Raw genomic sequence first — 25,527 nt, forward strand, 5'->3', positions numbered from 1 at the left:
CAGTTCTGGAGGTCAGAAATCTAAAACGAGTCTCACTGAGCTAAAATCAACGTTAGCAAGTCTGCATCCTTCTAGAAGCTCTAAGTGAAAATCCACTTCCTTGCCTTTTCGAGCTTCTAGAGGCTGTCTGCATTTCTTGGTTCATGAAACCTTCTTCCATCTCCGAAGCCAGCAGCCTAACATCTCTAAGTTTCCCTCTGACTCTGTCTCTCCTGTCTCCCTCTTTCACCTGTAAAGATCCTTGTGATTATATTAGTCCTACCCAATAGTCCAGGTGTTTTAGTTTCCTAGATACTAAAATAAACGCCATAAAATGTGTTGGCTTCTCAACAGGAATTTATTGGCTCATGGTTTCAGAGACTAGAAGGCTTGCTTCCTCCCAGAATTGGTAGCTACTGGCTGGCCAGCAATCTTTGGAGTTCCTTAGTTTTTCTGTCACGTGGTGGCAGCTTTTCCTTTCTCTTCCAGGTTCTGTTGATTTCCAGCTTCTGGCTGTTCTCTGTGGCTTCTCTTTGCATTTGAATTTCACTCTGCTTATAAAGGACTCCAGTAATCCAGATTGAAGCCCAACCTGATTCAACTGGGCCACACCTTAATGAAGTAACGTCGTGAAGAGATTGTATTTATAAGGGTCCACATCCACCCGAAAGCAGACCAAGACCAAGGCCACGTCCAAACTGTGGTAAGCGATTCAATCCACCACACCAGGGTAATCTCTTCATCACAAATTCCTTATCTTAATCATATCTGCAAAGTCTCTTCTGCTATACAATATAATGAACATATTCACAGGTTCTAGGGATTAATATGTGGACATCTTTGGGGGACCATTATTCTGCCTTCTACACTATGTGCACTCCCTCCCAAGAGCTCAGGGGACTTATGGACTCCACCAAAGACATTTCCCCATTTGTATTATGACTCCTAGTCCAGACAATGGTAGTCCGTTCAAGAATGGGCCACTCCTATTGGTGATGTCCAATCTCCTGTCCTCCCTCCCCCAGTGAAACCCGTTGTGGTTCCCAAAGCTGGGTGCCTAATGCTCATATCCCAGGCAGCCAAATAGCCACTACATTGGATATCTACTGCTACAATACTTAGTGACTTCAAATAACAACCCTCGTATTGCTCACGTCCTTGTGGGTCAATAATTTAGGCAGGGCTCGGGAGGGCCAAAATGGCTCTGCCCTGCTGGGTAAGTTCTGGGCTCATTCTTGTGGGCTCAGTTTGCCAATGAAAGAAGGTCTCTTGCTTCTATGAATTGGGGCACCTTGATTCTCTGCACAATGTCTCTCTCCAGTGGGATTGCCTGGAACTCTCCACATGGTGACTGGGTTTCCTGAGCAAAAGCAGAAGCAGAAGCCACAAGGTCTCTAAGGGCCCCTGCTCAGAAGTTCTGGAACATTATTCTTGCTGCATTCTGTTGGTTAAATCAAGTCACAGCCCAGCCTAGATTCAAGGGTCAGGAAACAGACCCCACCTCTTGAAGGCAGGAACTGCAAAGTCAGTGGCCAAAGGTTATGGCTATAGAAAGGTATGGCTTATTGGAGATCGATATTAACATCTATGCCCAGCCATCTTCCAAGATTTAGAGTCACCTCCTCTACCCCACCCATGTCTGGGAATCTCATCCTCCTCAGGGTGTGTCTTTATCTCTTCCCCACTCTGCAGTGATACAGTTTAACCCTGTACACCTGCTGAGCCCTCCCAGACAAAGACCTAGCTGAGAGTCCTTCCCCTGAGACACAGACACACACATGCACAAGCCTTCTCACATTCGCCCCTCAAATGGGCCCAGAAGAGAAGAATGGTCAGGCTCCATGTCCAGACCCTCCTTTGAACAGAACAGGGGGAGGAGAGGAAAGCTGATAATAGGAGACTACAACTGGTAAATCAAAGAGATGAGATGACAAGACTTAATTTTCACTATTATTTATGATGATAGCTAACATATTCTAAAACTATGTCCCAGATACTGTGCTAAGAGCATATTTTAGTTTATGAGCTGCCAGAATGCAATATATCAGAAATGGAACTGCTTTTACAAAGGGAATTTGTTAAGTTGCGAGTTTATAGGCCGTAAAAATGTCCAAATTAAGGCATCCAGAAAAAGATACTTTAACTCCAAAGAAAGGGCTTTTGAAGTTCAGGGTTTCCCTCTCAGCTGGGAGGACATATGGCTAGCTTTCTCTCCTCATTTCATAAGGCTTCCCTGGGGGCATTCTCCTTCTGCATCTCCAAAGGTCTCTTGCTGGGTGTGCTCTATCAACACTTTCCCTCTTAAAGGAATTCAGTAAGCAGCCCCACCTTGAATGGGTGGAGACGCATCTCCATGGAAACCTAATCAAAAGGTACCACACACAATTGGGTGGGTTGCATCTCCATGTAAACAAAGAGAGCCCACCCAGTAATACTGAATGAGGATTAAAGAACATGGCTTTTTTAGGCTATACAACAAATTCAAACCAGCCCAGGGCACATAAAGCTAAGATATCCTCGCGGATAATTCATCCTTACACAGCCCTATGGTCTAGGCACTACTGTTAAATCCATTTTACAGTTGAGGAAACTAAGGTTCAGAGAGAGAAAGTGATCTTTGTCCAAGATCACACAACTGGTAGCACTGAGCCCAGAACAAGCTGCCTCCTAAAAAAGCATTGTTGGTAGAAGGCTACTCATCATCTTTCTTCAAAAGGACAGCCTTTTATGCTAAGATTGTGTCTTTTCACTTTTTCTGTTGTTGTTAAAGGGCCCCCCCTTTTTTTTTTAAATAAAATGATCATGGTAGTAATATTAATTCCTTATTAACTTCTACTTGGCAAAATTAAAATGAACATTTATGTTAGTTTCACAATTATAAATATATATATGTTCCCTTTAATATACTGTTTTGCAAAATCCCAAAGTCTGAGAATCAGTGGCTGAGATTTTAGAATATAAAGAATGCAGAGAAGATGAAAGTGTGAGCAGCGTGTGTACACATATACATCCCACAAAGCGTCAAGTCTTCAGAAGGGAGGGCCCCAGTGAAAAGGACTGATCTCAGTAATGATCTCACTTCCAGCCTTCTGAGCTCAGCTTGAATGTGAAGAGAAGGAGGGAAAAGCCAAGACCCATGAACTTAATTTTTACCCCGCTTTGGTTGCAGACGGTTTTATTGAATCCTGGTGAGAGTGAAGAGTCCATCCCTGTCTGCACGTTCAGACAAGCCCACGGTCCAGAGGAACCACTTCTGTTCCATCTGGACATGACCAGATACTGCTGGTTCTCCATCTGGCTGACTCTGCCAGGTAACTGAACAAATAAGACCCCAGATAACAGAAAACAAACGAAAAGGGCACCAATGAGCTTGGAAAATGGTGCTTAGCTTTAATTCATATGGAGACTGTCTTATCTGTCTTAGCATGATGGCCACCTTGAATTGCAAGCTTATTGTGCAAATTTGCAATAAACAAACCATAGACTACCAATGCACAATTCCTTCCTAAGTATAAGGAAGGTGACCGTGGAAGCTTTTTTCAAGTTCCTAAGAATAGGACACTATTTTGTAAATTATTCCCCCTTGATTGTGTAAATGGCATTCTACTATGCCAAAAGCCAAAGTAACTCCCCAAATGCCTGAATAATCCAATGGCAAAATCCAACACCAAGTGCGTCCAATAACTCATAATCTACTCAATGGGTAGAATTAAAGTACAATTAGATCTTGAAAACTAGAAAATGTTTCCAAAAGGTTCACTGGTTAAATATTAAAAGCTATTTAATTTGCCACTAATTAATTAATTGGCATTTTATAAGTAGGATATAATGGCATATATTATAGCAGTGGCTTTCAAACTTTAGTCTGCATCAGAATCTAAAGTTTGGAGGGATCATTAAAACACAGACTGCTGGGCCCCTATCTCCAGAATTTCTGATTCAGTAGGTCTGGGATGGGGTCCAAGAATTTGCATTTCTAACAAGCTGCTGAGACTGCTGGGGGGCCACACATGGAGAACTTTTTGCATTACAAGTATGTAAGAATACTGGCTATTAGGCAAACTATACAATGGGCATAAATTCCTATTTTATCCAGGGACAGAAAAGGAGCCAAAATTCTGCTCTGGCCTGGAAAACAAACCAAAGTTATCTGCAGGGTTGTGATATTTTTCATTAGGTCTAGCTGTTGTCAGGGCCACTGGTGGAGTGTAGATTCCAACAGTTTAACACCTGCTGATGACATATTTAAATATGTGAATCTAGGTTGCTGGAACCACCAGTTGATGAGTGCGGTGAGTGCCGTAGACATTGAAATCTCACCTCATTCTAGTGTCTGCGCCCTGACTTCCTCATCTATTCCCCTTAAGAAAAGAAAAAGGAATTATCTTCTCTCTGATCTAATCTCTCAGGGCCTAAGTAGTGAATTAGGCCATCTGATAAAGCTTCTAAAATTTTTACATGTGATTTGTCATTAACAGGATATAAAGCACTTTCACAGGTATTTATTGTCTCTGATCCTGAAAACAATCCTAAGAGATAGACCCCATTACCCTCAACTGAGGAAAATGAGTCAACACAAAGGCCAAATAACTGGCTCAAACACATAACTACCAAACAGCAGTATCAGCATTCAAATTCAGGCTTTTGAAGACTAAGTACTAAAAGTTAAAACTGCTAAGACCTTTACCAAGCTAAGAGGGAAGTTATCCCTGTTACTGCTCTTTCTCAAATACATTAGAAATAACTAGGGATGTTTAAATACATGCAATACTTGTTTTTATAGGCAGATAATATAAAAAAGTAGAAAGACAGCCTATTTTCTCCCCGTTTAAAAAAACAGTTTTTTTTAAAGTTTTTAATTTTCTTTTTAAAATACCAAAAAACACCAAACACAAACATTCTTATTTTGATCATTCTGTTCTACATATATAATCAGTAATTCACAAATCATCACATAGTTGCATATTCATCATCCTGATAATTTCTTGGAATATTTGCATCTATTCAGACAAAGAAATAAAAAGAAAACAGAAAAAAACTTATACATACCATATCCCTGACCCCTCCCTTTCATTGATCACTAGTATTTCAAACCAAATTTATTTTAACTTTTATTCCCCTATTCTTTATTTTTATTCCATATGTTTGATTCGTCTGTCGACAAGGTAGATAAAAGGAGTATCAGACACAAGGTCTTCACAATCACACAGTCATATTGTGAAAGCTATGACATTATATAATCATCTTAAAGAAACATGGTTACTGGAACACAGTTATACATTTTCAAGCAGTTCCCTCCAGCCTCTCCATTACATCCTGAATAACAAGGTGATATCTACTTAATGCGTAAGAATAACCTCCAGGATAACCTCTTGACTCTGTTTGGACTCTCTCAGCCATTGACACTTTGTCTCATTTCACTCTTCCCCCATTTGGTCGAGAAGGTTTAAAAAAAACAGTTTTAATGTGATATAATTAGCCTACAATAAATGATATATTTAAAAAGTAAAATTGTTAAAATTTGACATGTACACACACTAGTGAAATCATGCCACAATCAAGATGATGAACATATGCACTGCTTTGCTCTAATGCTTCTCTAAAAGTATATGTCGTCAGCTGTAGGTCAGAGCTCCATCTGTAACAAGGAAAGACTTTAAGAGAGTGGCAGGACAAATATATAAATTATATTTCATCTGTTAGTTAACATAAATGGTAAATGTGTAAAAGTGAGGCAGAATAAAACTTCTGCTATGGTTTGTTAACATAAAACAACTGTCTGATGTTTTTATTTGTGAAAGTAGCTTCATTTAAAAGTGCTTATAAAAATTAGAGCATAGGGGTGGTGAGACGGTGGCTCAGTGGCAGAATTTTTAACTGCCATGCCAGAGACCCGGGTTCAATTTCTGGTGCCTGAACATGAAAAAAAAAAAATTAGAGCTTAGATTGTAAGCTTTAACTGTTATCTTTAAATTCTGAGATGCTTTGCTTTTTATATAACATAGTGGTTCGCTGGAACCTTAAGTGTCTGTGTGACACCTGAGATGCAGATTTAGTTCTCCAGCTCTGAAAACCAGCATAACTCCATACAGCAACTGTCAAAAAACAAACAAACAGAAAAAGATCAAAATCTGATTAAAGATATGACTGGAGCTGATCTGGTTAAAACTAAGGTAAATCAATATACAAGATAAAATAATAATGTTGTCTGTATCTTAAAGCTTTAACTTTTGGGTATGACATAAAGAAAAATGTTTATTTTGGTCCAAAATTTGAATTTTCTGTAGCACACTAACTGATTCAATATGTCTAGTCAGTTTTTAAAATAAATTAATTCAGATGTATTTGATATAGAACCTAGAATAAGGAATAAAATCTTAATATTCTGTACAAGTTAATGTTATACCATGATGCATTTCAGAGTATTGGGGGCAGAAAATAAAAAGTATTTGCAAAGTCCCTTCCAAATACTTCCGCATCTGGGAAATTCCTGACATTTTCTTAAGCAAGAGGGGCTCCTAATTTAATAAGCCAAAGCCTAAATCTTGAGGCATACCCTTATAAAACTTATTTCTGTGATAGCAAATTGAACCTACCTATAATTAATGCTAAAGAGTCATCTCCAGAGAACTTCTGCTGTTGCTCAAATGTGATTTTTCTCTAAGCCAAACTCTGACCTTCCCTCTTACATGGGACATGATTTCTAGGGGTATGAGTCTAGCCCTGGCATCGTGGGACATAAGTGGCCGTGGCATCATGAGACAGAAGTCTCAAGGATAAGCCTGGCCTGGCACCATGGATTAGTTGACAAAAAGGCAAAAAAGAAATAGAGTTTCAATGGCTAAGAGATTTCAAATTGAGTTGTGAGTCATTCTGTAAGTTACTCTTATACAAATTTCAGCTAAATATTGCAAACTGCCACAATATGGCACACCCTAACCAACGGTATTCCTGGAAACCCTGAAAGATTTCCTGGATTGTATAAAATTTTATTTATTAAGTTTGTTTTTCAGATACCTAAAATGTCCAGATTGTTCCAATGCCGTAGAATCTCTGAGACCCAAAACTACTGGACTCTCCAAGAACAACAACCAGTTTCATCAGTATCGTGTTTTTACCCCTTAATGACAATGCCCCTTTTCAGCCTTGAAGCAGTTAGAAGAGTTGTCGCCCAGATATCCCTCAAGATTGAGAGATAATTATCAAATGAGAGGGAGGAATTGTAAGAAATTAGGATTTAAGGGATGATTTTGATTACTGAATCATTATATAAATATTCCTTTTTGCTTTCTGTTATATTGGAATAGAAGGAAATGTATGAAATCTTTGAACTGAAATCCAGCTGCCTTGATCTCTGATAACGATTGCATAGCCTTTATCTTGTGCCTCTTTGATTGTTAAAACCTTGTAACTAACCTTCATTTGTACCCATTTATCCAATTTTTCAACTTTAGAGTCTTGTAATCACTGAAGACAGCCCCTAATGTTTGTTAATGAAAGACCTTGGATCAGTCCAGAATTAACCCACCCCAAGTCTAAGGTAATCTTGATAACTGAGACTGGATCCAACCAAAATGGGCCTGTCTGACATGTGCAGTAGCTTAGACTTTAACCTACAAGTCACCTAGATCTCATTATAGTACTAAAAAGCACACCTATCATCATATTAAGGCCACCATTTTCTTACAAAAGTTCTGTGACTGAGCATGTAATCAATCTGTGCTTGGTCAATAATTAGATCACCTCTAATTACATCATCTGAGGCCACTGTGTTTATTATCCTAAAATCTGCCCATCTTCTAATTCTATAAAATTATCAGAATTTCTGCAGTTCAGGGAGATAGATTTCTCCTGCTACATGTCTATTAATAATTCTCTCTTTGGAAAAAAAAAAGGTAGTAAATATATATACATCACACCTAAAACTTTCCTTGTACCCCGTGGGTATCCTTCTTTCCTGCCCCTCTCTGCAAGAGCCCCACACAGTTCCCAAACAACCACTGAGCTGCTTTCTGTCATCATGCATTAGTTTTCAGTTCCAAGAATTTTATATAAATTTAATCATATGCATGTGCTTTTTTCTGGGGGGGGGTGGGTCTGGATTATTTTACTCAGCATAATTATTTTGAGATTCATCCATGTGATAGCATGAATTGCTAGTTCACTCCTTTTTATTGCTGAGTAGTATTCCATTGCATGAATACATCATAGTTTACCTATTTATCTGTTGATGGACATTTGTGTATTTTCCAAATCTTGGCTATTTCCAATAAAGCTGTAAAAGTAATCATGTACAAATCTTTATATGGACCTATGCTTTCCTTCTCTTGGGTAATGCCTAGGAGTGGAGTGGCTAGGTCATATGATAGGCATATTTTAACTTTTTAAGGAACTACCAATCTGTTTTTTCGAGGTACTTGTCCATTTTACCTTCCTACTTTATAGGTCAAATTGTGTCCTCCCCAAAAAGACATGTTCAAGTCCTAACCTCCAGTCCTATGAATGTTACCCTATTTGAAAATAGGGTCTCTGGAGATGTTATTAGTTGAGGCCAAAGTGAATTAGGGTGGGCCCTGACCCAGTCTGACTAGGGGAGAGGAAGCACAGACAAGCACACAGGACAGAATGCCGTGTGAAGATGGAGAGAAGAAAAGAAGGCCATTTGGAGACAGAGGCAGAGTCACAGCTACAAACCAAGGATTGCTAGCCACCACCAGAAACCAGGAGAGAGGCATGGATTAGATTGTTCCCTACAGACTTTGGAGTTGAAAAATCAACACCTCGATTTCAGACTTCTAACCTCTAGAACCATAGGACAATAAATTTCTGTTATTTTAAGTCACTTAGTTTGTGGTACTTTGTTATGGCAGCCCTAGGAAACTAAGACACCAGCCAACAGTGTAAGAGAGCTCTAGTTGCTCCACATCTTCTCCAACACTTGTTATGGTCAGTCTTTTTCATTTTAGCCATTTTGATAGATTTGTAGTGGTATCACATCGCCATTTTAATTTGCATTTTCCTGATGACTAATGATGCCACCAATCTTTTTGTGCTTATTTGCCATCTATATATTGTCTTCAGTAAAGTCTCTTTTGCCATTTTAAGACAAAGGTTGTTTGTTTTCTTATTATTGAGAGTTCTTGATACATTCTGGTCACAGGTCCTTTATCAGATATTTGATTGGAAAATATTTCTTCTAGTTGGTGACTGGTGTGTTCATTCTCTTAACCATCCCTTTCTAAGAACAGAGGTTTTCCATTCTGATGAAATCCCATCTGCCAAATGTTCTTTTATGGTTCATGCTTTTGGCATAATATCTGAGAAGTCTTTTCCTGCCCTCTATGTCACAAAGATTTCTCCTATGTTTTCTTCAGGTTTAACAGCTATAGGCTGTACACTTTTATCTATGATACATTTAAGTTAATTTTTTAATATGGTGGGAAATGTGAATTGAAGTTCATTATTTTCATGTAGCTATTCAGATGTCCAACACCATTTGTTGAAGCACTATCCTTTCTCCAGTGAATTCCCTTTGTGCCTTTGTTGAAAATCAATTGTCCATGTAAGTAGAGATCTATTCTGTACTCTCTCCATTTGGTACCATTAATCTGTCTTTGTGTCAGTGCTACAATTTCCTGACTACTGTAACTTTGTAATGTATTAAATTGAATCAGTGTTACCAGAATCATATTGCGTAAAATTTAATAATATATGTAAAGGACAAAAAAAATTTAAACTCTTTCTCTTCTCCCTATGTTGCACACACCTAAGGATTTATTTTCAGAAAAAATAATATGAGAAAAGGAGAAGCTTGTTTATTTTTAAAACATTTTATAATGATTTTCCCCAGTCTAAAGAAAAAAAGGATATGCCTTATATGTTTGACAGTAGATAAGGGATTAAGTCAATTACATCATCTCTACATGATGGAATTATAAAGTCTTTAAAGATAAAATTCATGATGAGAAAACTACTCGTGAAATAATATCAAATGAAAATAGTGCAGCACAAATTTATAAATATACACATTTGATGACATAACATCAGATGGAAGAATGTAGAACACAAATTCACATGTATATACACTATGACTACAACTAAATGAGAATTATGCATAGGGAGCAGGGAGAAAAAGTTATTTCTTTAAAAAGGTAGAAGCAGACATCTCTCAAAGAGTGAACTATCTTTGCTTTGCCAAACACTTTAATGGACTCTCATGGTTGTGCCAGTCTAGAGCTTAAGGCTGGCCTGGATTAGAGTGAAACACATAAAATAAAACAGCACTGCTCTCCAAAATAGAAAAGAACTGATAATTTCTTGGGGAAAGCAAAGGAGTAAGAATGGATGGCAACTGGAATTGGGAGGAGCTGGTGGTGGAAATTAGGGTGAGCTTGGAGAAACAAAGACAGGCAAAGGATGGGAGATTGGAGACTCAGAAGAAGGGTAGTGGAATATGATTGAAAAAAATTTTTTAATTTAATTTTATTCATGCAGTCATTTGTTCTGGATCAATATCATTCTGTTTCGATTAGAACCAGCTTTATAGAAATATTTAACATCTGGAATGTCATTGTCATGTCTCTTTTCTTTTTTTTTTTTTTTCATGAGTTTCTTGATCATTCTCTGACATAGACTTTTAGATTTTTTTTTTCGGGGGGTAGGGGCCAAGATGGCGGCTTAGCAATGTGCGCGTTTTAGTTCATCCTCCAGAACAACTATGAAATAACCAGAAACAGTACAGAACAGCTCCCGGAGCCACGTCAGTGACCAGACACACAGCATACCGCAGTCTGGACCAGCTGGACCGGCTGCAAGCCTTCCCAAAACCGTGAGTTCCCCAAGCCGCAGCAGCTGGCAGCCGGTGCCCCTCCCCCACAGGCGGCTTCCCAGTGGGAAAGGAAAGAGACTCTAAACCTGGTCAAGGTGGAGTTCACTCATTGGGCTCACTGAAAAAGAGGAAAGGGGAGGAAACGGAGGTTTTAGTGGCTGTGTTTCTACAGAGACTTGGCAGCCTCTGGATTCAGCAGCGGGAATTCTCAGGCTGCAACTGCCCCAGGCATAGGCAGAAACAGGCTGCTTTCAGGGCTGTCTCCCACCTGTGCCTTCCCCAGGGGAGGGGTAAAGCCCAACTCAGGTGGAATCCCTCTCTCAAGGAATTCAGACCCCAGGGCTTGGCAATTTGAAGCCATTAAGGCCAGCCTACAACCTCTCCTCTGTCTCCACCATGCCCCCAGCAGGGAGAGTCTTCCAAAGTTAAAAGTACCGCAACATCTTTTGTTGGTGCTACCAGCAGGCAGACGCGCCACATACTGGGCAGGATAAGAAAAACAGAGCCCAGAGACTTCACAGAAAAGTCTTTTAACCTGCTGGGTCTCACCCTCAGGGAAAACTGATGCAGGTGACTCCTTCCCCCTGATAGGAAGCCAGTTTAGTCTGGAAAACCCAGCTGGAGACTATAATACCTATGTAGACCCTCCTAAGGGTGGGGAGGGAAAAGACACCATACAAGCAGGGCAAGAAACAAGAAAACAAGAGCTGAAAAATTATCCTCTGTTAAACAAAACCTAAGCTAGAGGTCCAGAAAAAGCTGAACTGAAGGTCAAAGAACAGATAGACAACAAATTCATCTAGCAAGAAAACCCTAGGTAAGAGAAGTGAAAGCAATCTCCAGAATAAACTAATTAAGGTAATTAAATGTCTAGACACCAGCAAAAAATAACAAATCACACCAGAAAAATTGAAGATATGGCCCAGTCAAAGGAACAAACCAATAGTTCAAATGAGATACAAGAGCTGAAACAACTAATTCAGAATGTACGAACAGACATGGAAAACCTCATCAAAAACCAAATCAATGAATTGAGGGAGGATATGAAGAAGGCAAGGAATGAACAAAAAGAAGAAATGGAAAGTCTGAAAAAACAAATCACAGAACTTATGGGGATGGAAGGTACAGTAGAAGAGATGAAAAAAACAATGGAAACCTACAGTGGTAGATTTCAAGAGACAGAGGTTAGGATTAGTGAACTGGAGGACAGAACATCTGAAATCTGACAAGATATAGAAACTATAGGGAAAAAAATGGAAAAATATGAGCAGGGACTCAGGGAACTGAATGATAATATGAAGCGCACAAATATACATGTTGTGGGTGTCCTGGAAGGAGAAGAGAAGGGAAAAGGAGGAGAAAAACTAATGGAAGAAATTATCACCGAAAATTTCCCAACTCTTATGAAAGACCTAAAATTACAGATCCAAGAAGTGCAGCGTACCCCAAAGAGAATAGATTGAAATAGACGTTCTCCAAGACACTTACTAGTCAGAATGTCAGAGGTCAAAGAGAAAGAGAGGACCTTGAAAGCAGCAAGAGAAAAGCAATCCATCACATACAAGGGAAACCCAATAAGACTATGTGTAGATTTCTCAGCAGAAACCATGGAGGCGAGAAGACAGTGGGATGATATATTTAAATTACTAAAAGAGAAAAACTGCCAACCAAGAATTCTATACCTAGCAAAATTGTCCTTCAAAAATGAGGGAGAAATTAAAACATTCTCAGACAAAAAAATCACTGAGAGAATTTGTGACAAAGAGACCAGCTCTGCAAGAAATACTAAAGGGAGCACTAGAGACAGATACGAAAAGACAGAAGAGAGAGGTGTGGAGAAGAGTGTAGAAAGAAGGAAAATTAGGTATGACATATAAAATACAAAAGGCAAAATGGTAGAGGAAAGTACTACCCAAACAGTAATAACACTAAATGTTAATGGATTGAACTCCCCAATCAAAAGACATAGACTGGCAGAATGGATTAAAAAACAGGATCCTTCTATGTGCTGTCTACAGGAAACACATCTTAGACCCAAAGATAAACATAGGTTGAAAGTGAAAGGTTGGGAAAAGATAGTTCATGCAAATAACAACCAGAAAAGAGCAGGAGCGGCTATACTAATATCCAACAAATTAGACTTCAAATGTAAAACAGTTAAAAGAGACAAAGAAGGATACTATGTACTAATAAAAGGAACAATCCAACATGAAGATATAACAATCATAAATATTTATGCACTGAACCAGAATGCCCCAAAATACATGAGGCAAACACTGCAAACACTGAAAAGGGAAATAGACACATCTACCATAATAGTTGGAGACTTCAATTCCCCACTCTCATCAATGGACAGAACATCTAGACACAGGATCAATAAAGAAACAGAGAATTTGAATATTATAATAAATGAGCTAGACTTAACAGACATTTAGAGGACATTACACCCCACAACAGCAGGATACACCTTTTTTCTCAAGTACTCATGGACCATTCTCAAAGATAGACCACATGCTGGGTCACAAAGCAAGTCTCAACATATTTAAAAAGATTGAAATCATGCAAAACATTTTCTCAGATCATAAGGGAATGAAGTTGGAAATCAATAATAGGCAAAGCGCCAGAAAATTCACAAATATGTGGAGGCTCAACAACACACTCTTAAACAACCAGTGGGTCAAGGAAGAAATTACAAGAGAAATCAGTAAAAATCTCGAGGAAATGAAAATGAAAACACAACATATCAAAACTTATGGGATGCAGCAAAGGCAGTGCTAAGAGGGAAATTTATTGCCCTAAATGCCTATATCAAAAAAGAAGAAAGGGCAAAAATACAGGAATTAACTGTCCACTTAGAAGAACTGGAGAAAGAACAGCAAACTAACCCCAAAGCAAGCAAAAGGAAAGAAATAGCAAAGATTAGAGCAGAAATAAATGAAATTGAGAACATGAAAACAATTGAGAAAATCAATAAAACCAGAAGTTGGTTCTATGAGAAAATCAATAAGATTGATGGGCCCTTAGCAAGATTGACAAAAAGAAGAAGAGAGAGGATGCAAATAAATAAGATCAGAAATGGAAGAGGAGACATAACCACTGACCCCACAGAAATAAAGGAGGTAATAACAGGATACTATGAACAACTTTATGCCAATAAATACAACAATGTAGATGAAATGGACAACTTCCTAGAAAGGCATGAACAACCAACTTTGACTCAAGATGAAATCGATGACCTCAACAAACCAATCACAAGTAAAGAAATTGAATCAGTCATTAAAAAGCTTCCCAAAAAGAAAAGTCCAGGACCAGACGGCTTCACATGTGAATTCTACCAAACATTCCAGAAAGAATTAGTACCAATCCTGCTCAAACTCTTCAAAAATATTGAAGTGGAGGGAAACTACCTAATTCATTCTATGAAGATTATTTTTTTTCAATTCCCCAGTACACTCAACACCATCTCCAAAATTGAGCGTTTCAGAAATCTAAGAAATCAATCTAAGTATGTTTTCCAAACTTACATGACAAAGCTGGTATTTTATTTTAGTAGCGACAGCATGATTTCTGCAGTAGGCATAATTGGCTCTTCATCCAAATAAACAAATCTAGACTTCCTCTTCATGGTCTGTACAAAAACAAATTCCTAATGGACCAAAATTAGAAAGGTTAAAAAAATAAAATTAAAAGGAAATTTAGGAGACTATTTGTATAATATTGGAGCAAGAATTGAGACTGCATTTAGACAAGGAAATAAATTTGAAAAGCATGAAAACATTTGTGAGTATTTAAATTTTAATAGAAAAACTATAGAAAAAGAATAAATACTTGCAAATAAATTTAATAAAACAAGTGCAAAACTCACACTCTTAAAATTACAAAACATTGAAAGAAACTAAAGACTTAGATAAATGGGAAGACAACCCATGTTCATGGATCAGAAGATTTAATACTGTTAAGACGATAATAATACTCGCCAAATTGACCTGCAGATTCAGTGCAATACCTGTCAAAATACCAGCTGGCTTTGTTGCATAAATTAACAAGGTGATCATAAAATTTATATGAAAATTCAAGGAACCCAGAATAGTCTAAAGAATCTTGAAAAAGAACAAATTGGGAGGACTCATACAGTCTGATTTCAAACCTTACTACAAATCTACAAAAATCAAGACAATGTGATCGAAGATGGATGTACAGGTAAATAGAATAGATTTAGAGTCCTGGGAAAACTCCAAATGTCTAGAGTAATTGACGTTCAACGGCTACTGTGCTGGTTTGAAAGGATGTATGTACCCTAGAAAAGACCTGTTTTTATCTAATCCTATTTTGTAGAGGCAGCCATTTCTTCTAATCCCTATTCAGTATTGTATGTTGGAAACTTTAATTAGATTATCTCCATGGATATGTGACTCAATCAAAAGTGGGTATTAAATTTGATCAGATGGAGACGTGAGTCCACCCATTCAGTTGGATCTTGATTAGTTTACTGGAAGCCTATAAAAAGGGAATCATTTGGAGAAAGCAGGAGATTCAAAGAGAGCAGAGAAGCACAACAGAGCCATGAGAAAGCCACAACAGAGAACTCTGCAGAACCACGCCACCAGCCAGCGACTTTTGGAAATGAAGAAGGAAAATGCCTCCCAGGGAGATGGAGAGGAAGCTAGCAAATGACGCCGTGTCCGCCATGTGCCCTTCCAGCCAAGAGAGAAACCCTGACAGCGTTGGCCATGTGCCTTTCCACTTGAGAGAGAAACCCTTAACTTCATCGGCCCTCTTGAATCAAGGTATCTTTCCCTGAATGCCTTAGATTGGACATTTCATAGACTTGCTTTAATTGGGACATTTCCACCACCTAAAAACTGTTAACTTGTAACTTATTAAATTCTCCTTTTTAAAAGCTGTTCCATTTCTGGTATATTGCATTCTGCAGCTAGCAAACTAGAACAGCTCCTAAAGCAATTTTCTGCAAAAAAAAAATATTCTTTTCAACCAACGATGCTGGGACAACTGGATATCCACATGAAAAAGAATGGAGTTGAACCACTACCTCATGCTGTATACAAACATTAACACTCTTAATCAGAGACCTGAATGTAAAACTATAAAAGTCTTAGAAGAAAATATAGGTGTAAATCTCCATGACTTTAGACAATGATTTCTTAGATATGACATCAAATGCACAAACAACCAAAGAAAAAAGTAGATAAATTGGGTGTCATCAAAATTTAAAACTTTGTGCTTTAAAGGACACAAATGAAAAAAATCATTACTTTACCTTCAGATGTTTCAATTTTTTGTTTTATATGGAGCATGGAAAGAGCCTAGCATTCATTTTTGTCAGTGTGAAAAGCAATTGGCAACATTAAACATCACCATCATAGAAAGGCATAGAAATCACTATTTCCTGAACTTATTGTACTCCAACAGTATTAAGTAGTTGAAGAGGACATTGTTTATAAGAAATCTGCTGAGTTTAAAAAGGAAAGTATTATGGAAATTTGTGTTTTTAATACATTTTCATTACAAAGTTACTATATCTTAATGACAGAAAATTTAAACAGTAAAGAGAAAAAGTGCTGCTTTCCCCACCCAATTCTTCTCAGAGATAACCATCACTGGCAATTTCTTTAGTATTTTTCAGAAAGTTGACAGTCATAAGCACACGCACACACCCCTCAAAATGGCACCATAGAAAATATACTGTTTTGCAATTTGCTTTTTATAATTTAGTGTACCTTGGAGATCTTCTATTTCATGGCCTATAAAATACCTTCAATTTTTTTTAACAGTTACATAGCATGCCATTATATGAAAGCACCATAACTTATTTTACCAGGTCTGTATTTATGAATATTAAGCTTTATTCAGGACTTTGCCATAACCAGCAATCTTGTAATGCACATACTTGTATATGTGTGTGAATGGTGTGTGTGAACATGTACTCATATAGTCATTCATCGGTATATGTATTCATATATATCATGTGTACAAACGTATTTGTACATATGTACATGTATTTTCATTCATGAGTATGTGTAGTCATATATATCATGTGTACAAACATACTGATATATGCACATATATATGAATATATTTATTGAAACTGATTTTTTTGTAGTTTTTACTAGAGAAGTTGTAGGTGTATAGGAAAATCATGCATAAAATACATAATTTACATATACCACTGTATTAGTCATACCTTGCTTTAGTGTGATGCATTTGCTACAATTCATTAATGAACATTTTTATAATGGTACTATTAACTATAGTCCATCCTTTACAATGGATTTCACTGTGTTGTACAGCCCTATGTTTTATTTTATTTCTAGTAACATATATACAACCTAAATCTTCCCCCTTTTAACCACATTCACATATATAACTCACTGCTGTTCATTACATTCACAATGTTGTGCTACCATCACCACCAAACATTACCAAACTTTATGATCAACCTAAACAGAAACTCTGTACGATTCAGGCCTTAACTCCCCACGTTGTTCCCTGGTAACCTATATTCTAGATTTTCACTCTATGATTTTGCTTCCTCTAAATATTTCATATCAGTGAGGTCATATAATATTTGTCCTTTTGTGTTTGGTTTATTTCATTCAACATATTTGTTGAAGCTTTCATTTTAATTGTAATTGAGTACTGAATTAAGAGCAAGAGTCTTGAAGACAGACTGCTTGGGTTCAAATTCGGGCTCTATCACTTAGCAATTGTGCAATTGTGGACAAGTTACTTGTCAGTGCCCATTATTACAATCATATATATTTACACACATAAAGCTATATCATCAATTCATTGAATTAGAAATGTTGGACAAAGAATACATTCATTTAAAAGTTATGATAGTACTAAATTACTCTCCAAAATATTGAACTAATTGAGACTTCTACTATAGTGTGTGAAATTGCCTATTTCTCTAGATCTTTGACAATACTAGGTCTCTTGATTTCCTAGGGCTGAGTAACAAAAGGACCACGTACAAATTGAGTAGTTTAAGACAATGGAAATTTATTTTCTGATAGTTCTGGAAGTTAGAAATTCAAAGTCAGGATGTTGGTACAAACTAAACTCTGTAGGGAAGAAATTGTTTCATGTCTGTTTTCCTGGTTTATGGGAGTGGCTGGCTGGCAATCCATGGTGTCCACTGTCTCTGTCATCACACGGCATTCTCTTCTCTCTGCGCCTCCTTTCACCTTCTTATAAAGACACGGATTGTGTTAGGTTCCTAGCTGCTAAGACAAATACCATACAATGGGTTTGCTTAAACAAGAAGAATTTATTGACTTGCAGTTTTGAGGCCAGGGTTGGTATCTTCTGGCTGACTGGCACTCTTTGGGGTTCCTTGACTTTTCCGTCACATGGCAATGCACATGGTGGTGTCTTCTCCTGTCTCCTCTGGGATCCAGGTTCATTTACTTCCAACTTCTGGCTTCTCCCCGTGACATCTCTCTCCATATTCAATTTCCTTTGCTTGTAAGGACTTCAGCCCTCCTCATTCCATTTGGGTTTACCTTAACTAAAAACATCTTCAAAGGTCATATTTACAAATGGGGTCACACTGACAGGAGCAGAGGATGGCACTTGAACATGCCTTTTGTGGGGAACATGATTCAATCCCTGCACCAGTTTGAAAGGATTTATGTACCCTAGAAAAGCCATGTTTTAATCCTAATCAGTCTTGTGGGAGCAATGGTTTCTTCTAATCTCTATTCAGTACTACAGGTTGCAAATTTGATTAGGTTACCTCCATGGAGATGTGACTCAATCACTTGTGAGTATTAAACTTCATTCGATGGAGACATCTCCACCCATTCTACGTGGGTCTTGATTAGTTTACTGGGATCCTATAAAAGAGGAGACATTTTGGAGAGACATTCAGAACAATGGAAGAATGAGGAGAACGATGGGAGAAAAACAGAGCCAAAGACCCCAGAACGATGAGAGAACCACAGAGTCCACCAGCCAGCGGCCTTTGAAGACGAAGAAGGAGAACGACCCCAGGAAGCTTCATGAAGCAAGAGGCCTGGAGAAGAAACTGGAAGACATCACCATGTTCGCCATGTGCTGCTCCAGCTGAGAGAGAAAACCTGAACCTCATTGGCCTTCTTAACCAGGGTATCTTTCCCTGGATGCCTTAGATTGGACATTTCTATAGCCTAGCATTATTTGGGACATTTCCAAGGCCTAAAAAATGTAAACTTGCAACTTTTTAAAGTCCCTTTTTTAGAAGTCATTCCATTTCTGGTGTGCTGCATTCCAGCAACTAGCAAACTAGAACAATCCCCAATACCAATTATACTGGCTTAGAGCCCACTCTACTTCTGCATGACCTCATTTTCCATCTGAAATGACTCTGTTTCTAAATAAGGACACATTCTGGGGTACTCGATTAGGATTTGAACATGTCTTTTAGGGGGAGACAGTTCAACCCATAACACTTGCTATTATAAAATGTTCTGGTATTTGTTTTAGTTTGCTAAAGCTGACAAAATGCAACATACCAGAACCAGACTGGCTTTTAACAATGGGGATTTGTTAACTTACAAACTTACAGTTCTGAGGCTGTGAAAATGTCCAAATCAAGGCAACATCAAGGTGATACCTTCTTCCTGAAGACAGGTGGTTGGTGATCAGGGACTCCTCTGTCACATGGCAAGGCGCATGGCAGCGTCTTTCCCTTCTTGTTCAGGTTTTGTTGCTTCCAGCTTCTGGCTACTGTGGCTTCCTGTGTTTCTGTGGCTTTCTCACTGTCTCAGTGGCTTTCTCTCTCAGCTTCTGTTCTTTCTATCTATTTCATCCTCTTATAAAGGACTCCAGTAAAAGTATTAAGACCCACCTAAGCATGACAAAACTGAAATAACCTAATCAAAAATTCCCACCCTCAGAAATGGATTAGCTTTAGAAACATAATTTTCTAGGTCCATACCACTTCAAACAATTGTAAAACTTATCAACTTTACTGATGGAAAAGTGGTATTTCATTATAAAATACCATTTCACATTTTGCATTTCTTTCATTGTGAATGAGGATGACCATCTTTTCATACATGTAAAGGTCAATAAGTCTTAATATGATATACCTGTTCATGGCCTTTGCCCATTTTGCAATTGGTTATTTGTGTTTAAATCATTGATTTTTATTTATTTATTTATTTATTTATTTTTATTAATTAAAGAAAAAAAGAAATTAACACAGCATTTAGAAATCATTCCATTCTACATATGCAATCAGTAATTCTTAACATCATCACATAGATGCATGATCATCATTTCTTAGTACATTTGCAATGTAAATCATTGATTTTTAAGAACTCTTTCCATATTAAGTTAATTAGATCTTTACTTGTAATATTTTCTCAAGTTTGCTGTGTATCTTTTGACTTTAATAATGATGTGTTGTTCCACAGAAAAATTTTTATTTTTCTGAGTCAAATTTACCTATTATTTAATTAATGGCTCCTAGATTTTAAGTCCTGCTTAAAATGGCTGCCACCTCCTAATGATAGAAATAATCACCACTCGTTCTTACTCAATTGTTGTAGCTGGACTTTTTTTAGCAATTAAAACTTTGATCCATTTGGAATATATTGATAAAGAGTGAGGAAGGAGCTTAATTTTATATTACCATACTTTACTTTGTCCCCATCAGTATTTATTGAATAATCAATCTTTTCCTCACTTCTTCAAAATATCATTTTTATCATATAATGGATCTCATTATTATTTGGCAACTTTGTATACCATGAGAGTAATTTCTGAGTTATCAGTCACTTCATTTACAATGTTATGCTTTTCAGTGAAGTTTTCCTAGGTAATAAAATCATAGAGTCCTAGCACTCAAAATATGTTCAGCCTCCAGTCAAATTTAGACATTTCTTCCACAGCACACATGACAGATGGTCACCTAGTCTCAGCTTTAAAATCTCTTGCAATGGAAAACCAAACTCCATATGACAGATGCTTCAAATGTTGATGCTTCTTGCGATTAGAAGTTTGTGTCACGTTGTGCTAAAATCAGCCTCCCTGAAGTTCTTGTCCACTGCTTCTAGTTCCATTCTGGACAGCATGCCAGTCTGTTCCTCCTCAAACCTATCAACCTTTCCATGAGTGATGACATCTCTCCTGTCTCCTTTTGGTCTTATTGAAGAGAAAACATAAGCATTGATCCATCTACCTCCCATAGGCTAAACGAATTCTCTACTCTTTGGATAATCAGTTAGTAAATTGATTTCTTTCTTGATTTGCCGTATTTCAAAAAATAAATGCCTATAAAATAAAAATTCAAAATCTTTACCCCCTGTATTCTGACATCCTTCCAATTTCCTCTCCTTGAGAAAACCAAAGATAGCTTTATGATGTATGTCCTTTCGTGGTTTCTTTCTATGCATATGCAGACATCTGCACACACATAGAGCATTTTTTAAAAATATCATGCAACTGGCTTTTTTGCTTAATGTATCTTTCTAAGTTAGTACATACAGAGAGCTATAATATTCTTTTAAATAAGTGAATATATTTCATAGTATGGATTTACCATAATTTAAATATTCTCCCTGTACATTCATGGTGACTGGGACTATTATAAAGAAAAGCTACAATATATATCCTATCATGTGAATGGTAATATGCCAGTGCTTCTATTTCCACAAAACTCATCCCTAGAAGTAAAATTCTAGCTCAGAGTACATGCATTTTAAATTGAAGTAGCTATGGCCATATTGCTTTTCACGAAGGTTCTGGCAATTTATACTCTCCAAAAAAGGTGAAGGTGGGGGTAGCTCTCCATCTGGCAGCAAATAAAGTTAGATCTATGCCTCACACTATAAACAACAATAAATTCAGAGAGATTAAAGACACAAATAAAATACAGAACTATTAAAATAGCAGAAAATAAAACGTAACACTTGTATAATCTCAGAGCGGAGCTGGTCTTTTTAAGAAAGACTAGAGACTTAGAAATCATGACTGGAAAACTGATGGATTAAACATATAAATATTGAAAACGCCATTAACTAAGCCAAAAATTAAATGATAGACTGAGGGAGAATATTTGCAAGCCATGACAAGATGTAAATATTACAAATATACAAATTAATAAGAAAATAATAGTATTTGAGTTAATATTCAAGTTAATAAGGAAAATACAAATAGCCTACTTTTTCAAATGGACAAAAGATAGGAACCAAAATTCATAGAAGGAGAAATATAAACGGTCAAGAAACTTATGAAATGTTTATACTCAGAGGTAGCATGAGAAATTTCAGCAAAATACTATTTTTGCCCATGAGATGGACAAAGTGGAGAATATTGATAATTTCCATGCTGTTGAGTAATAGGCACTCTTGGGCACTCTCACAAAGAAATAATTTTAAATAATCAATTAGTCAATTGCACTATCCCATCTTACTTTCTTTCTTGATTGATGATATTCCCAAGCAAATGATATTTAATCACTAGGTGCAGAAAGCCAGCACCTGAGTGAGGTATGAAACAACACTTGAATCAGAAGCTATAGCATTTGGAAGCCTGACCCCAGAGCTGAGAGATAGGAGGGATGCTCCACCTTCCATTTTTCAAATACTCTGTAGCATGGTTTTCACAACTTAGGTGAAAAAATAGCAGAAAAGAAAGAATGTTTTCATATTGTTTCCTAAGCATGCTGCCTGTTTCAAACCCTAATTATACAACCTGCATGCAACTTACACTTCTGCCAAATGAATCTTAAATCTAAGGACTCTCCAACAGCATGAGTTAACAAATTTCTCATTTCATAATAAATCCTTTGTTTTATTTTCTTCTTTACTTGCAGGTAAAGGAAGAAGAGTATCAAGGAGAGCTTTAGAAGGGAATTTTGATCCATATAAAGAAACACAGTTCAGTAAGGAAACCTCAAGTTCACCTGGTTGCCATTATTGTACAGAGAAGGAAACTGTAACCTAAGAAAGGCAAGATCTCAGAAACTGAAGAGGATGTAAATGTGTAGTAGCTGCCTGGACTTTGCCACAGATCACCCAAAAGCAATCTTGGTTCTAGATCACCTTTCGAAAGGAAGGCCTGGCTGTTGTAGGCTTACCATGAGGTGGCACTGTGCACTTCAGGGCTGGGTGAGTTCTCCCAGTAAAATATCCACAGCCCTTCTAGAGGGCTTCAGTTTCTATAGACAAGTCCTCAGTTCTGCTAAATCATTATTTTCCTCCAAAATCCATAAGCTCAGACGATTATTTATTTATTTATTTATTAAACGTCACATACAAACACAAACATTCTTACCATATGATCATTCCTTTCTTGAATATCATCACATAGTTGTATATTCATTATCATGATCATTTCTTAGAACATTTGCATCAATTCAGAAAAAGAAATAAAAAGAAAACAGAAAAAAATTCCTACGTACCACACCCCTTACCCCTCCCTTTCATCGATCACTAGCATTTCCATCTACTAAATTTATTTTAAGATTTGTTCCCCCTATTATTTGTTTATTTTTAATCCATATGTTTTACTCATCTGTTGATAAGGTAGATAAAAGGAAGCTCAGACAATTTTTAAGAGCAACTTCACTTTTATCACAAAGGGAAGAATTTTGGTTTGTGGATAGGAAGGAACTTTCACTTTAAATCTTTTCGGGAATTTGTCCATTCCAAATTAGTCACTGCAAAACTCTTCCAGCAAAAAAAAAAAAAACAAAAAAAACACCTCTTCCAGCCTCTAAGAGCTTCTCAAGATGTGCAGTGACAGGTAAGCTGTGAGCTATGTAGCTGGAGGACAAGTATGTACAATGTAGAGTTCATGGAAATACCTCATGAAACATGAGACACAGGGAAAAAAAGAAAACCTGAACAAAACCATGTCAAACACCTCATCTCTTGTTGGACCTGTTTCTCATAGACAACTTGGCAGTAGAGCAAGGAACAGCAGTTGACAGGAGTAGCATTTCCAGACATAACCCAGCAATTTATGTCCCTTTGTTGAAAAGACTACTCTTTATCCATTGAATTTTCCTTGCTCCTTTGCCAAAGATCAGTTGACTCTATTTGTGTGGTCTATGACTGGGCTCTCTTCTTTGTCTTTGAAACTATATGAAATATCAAGTAAGTCATCAAGTTGCAGTCTCCTAACCCTTTCATTCTGAACATCCCAGGCTCCAGACAGCCCTCAGCTCAGAATCCCCTTAAGTCTACCTGGTCAGCACCATCATCTTCCATCCAACTTCCACAGAAGTGACATCAAGCAATGTTGTCATTCACAACAAGTCCAACAATATTTCCCTGAAAACAAGTTTTCCCATGAGGAAGATGAAGACCAGCATAAGAAGATGGGACCCATAAGCTCACATGACTCCCATGACCTGGAAACTGGCCTGAAGCTGTCTTTTTTGTTTGGAGAGGGAGTTCCTTGAGCAGGAGCAGGGGAGGAAGTTCTGAGACCAAGTGGTGAAAGGCAGGCTGCACATGGGGCCCTGAAGATCCTCCACCTTCCACACACGCCCACTTCTCTGAAGTCACTGACTCTTTGGCACGTCCTTCAGCAGCCTGTCCAACCTGTTGGAGAAGTTCCAGAATGTAAAGCCACTGGAAGGTTCTACCACCTTGTCAGAACCCTGCCTGGCAGTCAGAACCCTGCCTCACCTCGAGGCTTCCTGGCCCTCCAGATAGATGTGGTTAACAAGGGCTTCTGGAAGACGTTGACCTGGGCAAAGATCCCTAATTAAGAACTTTTTAATAATAATATTAAATAATAAATTTACTTTACTTTTTTAGTTCTGTTTTAGAGTTTCAGAAAAATGGAGCAAACAGACATGGTTTGCTTGTTCCATATACACACCCTACCCTCACCCCCACCCTTACTCCGGCACACAGTTTCAATTATTATTAATATCTTACATTAGGGTGGTATATGTGTTATAATTAATGAATAAAGATTGATAAATTATTAACTAAGGTCCATATTCTACATTAATCGCACTCTGTGTTGCATAGTTTCATGAGTTTTGACAAATGCCTAATGGCATGTATATACAATCACAGTAAAATACAGAAGAGTTTCACTGCCCTGAAAATCCCATTTTTCACCTATTCAGTCCTGGTCTCCCTCTCCTAAACCTGAAAACCACTGATCTTTTTAGTGATCAGGAAGGGAGCCTCATGTTCACCTGGCTGCCATTATTATGTAGACAAAAGCTGTAAGCTAAGAAAGACAAGATATTTAGTTTCGTTTCCAAAATGTCATGTAGTTAAGAATCAGACAGTATATAGCCTTTTCAGACTGGCTTTAATAGCTCATTTCTTTCTTCTCTTTTCTTTTTTTTTTAAAAAAAAGTCTTACTGTATATGGAAATCAATAGATATCATTTACAAAAAAGTTTAGCATAAAAGTCTCACATTTGGACAGGCATATATGAAATGTCTTAAAGTTATAACAAAGGCAGTGAAAACATAAACAATACACAACTAAGGCCAATATCTAAATAAGACTATAAAAACAGGAAACAATGTAAACATACTGTTAAAAGTCAGTTTTACATATGATAATTGTGTGTAAAACTGGTAAGCATAAGCTTATTTGCTGATGTAAAATAGCACATAGATTATCATGCATAGTTTTATGAAAGGCTTTTAATATTATTAAATTGACAGGTAGCTTATACCATAGTAAAGTGGACATGGATATTGGTAAACTCACACCCTAATTTAGGGAACGTC

General features: G+C 37.4%; 1 protein-coding gene across 7 annotated transcripts in view; it reads left to right on the top strand.

Moving 5' to 3' along the window:
* The window catches only part of LOC143653172 (uncharacterized), a 42,136-nt gene extending 17,605 nt beyond the window's left edge, over positions 1 to 24,531 (top strand). For 3 of the 7 annotated variants that reach the window (XR_013161138.1, XR_013161144.1, XR_013161142.1), the window contains 5 exons: positions 469 to 682; positions 1,301 to 1,534; positions 3,149 to 3,290; positions 22,632 to 22,926; positions 23,967 to 24,531. Coding sequence is in view for 1 of the 7 variants with exons in the window: in XM_077124399.1 (XP_076980514.1) it covers positions 3,149 to 3,290; positions 22,632 to 22,762 (273 nt within the window). In the remaining 6 variants the exon portion in view is untranslated. Of the gene's footprint in view, positions 1 to 468; positions 683 to 1,300; positions 1,535 to 3,148; positions 3,291 to 5,984; positions 6,153 to 7,433; positions 7,520 to 8,424; positions 8,791 to 22,631; positions 22,927 to 23,966 lie in introns of those variants that run through there. The other 4 variants (XR_013161139.1, XR_013161141.1, XR_013161140.1 and 1 more) reach the window with 4 other exon arrangements.
* Positions 24,532 to 25,527: the final 996 nt, after the last annotated feature.

Source organism: Tamandua tetradactyla, chromosome 13 (genome assembly GCF_023851605.1).
Source record: "Tamandua tetradactyla isolate mTamTet1 chromosome 13, mTamTet1.pri, whole genome shotgun sequence".
Taxonomy (NCBI): domain Eukaryota; kingdom Metazoa; phylum Chordata; class Mammalia; order Pilosa; family Myrmecophagidae; genus Tamandua; species Tamandua tetradactyla.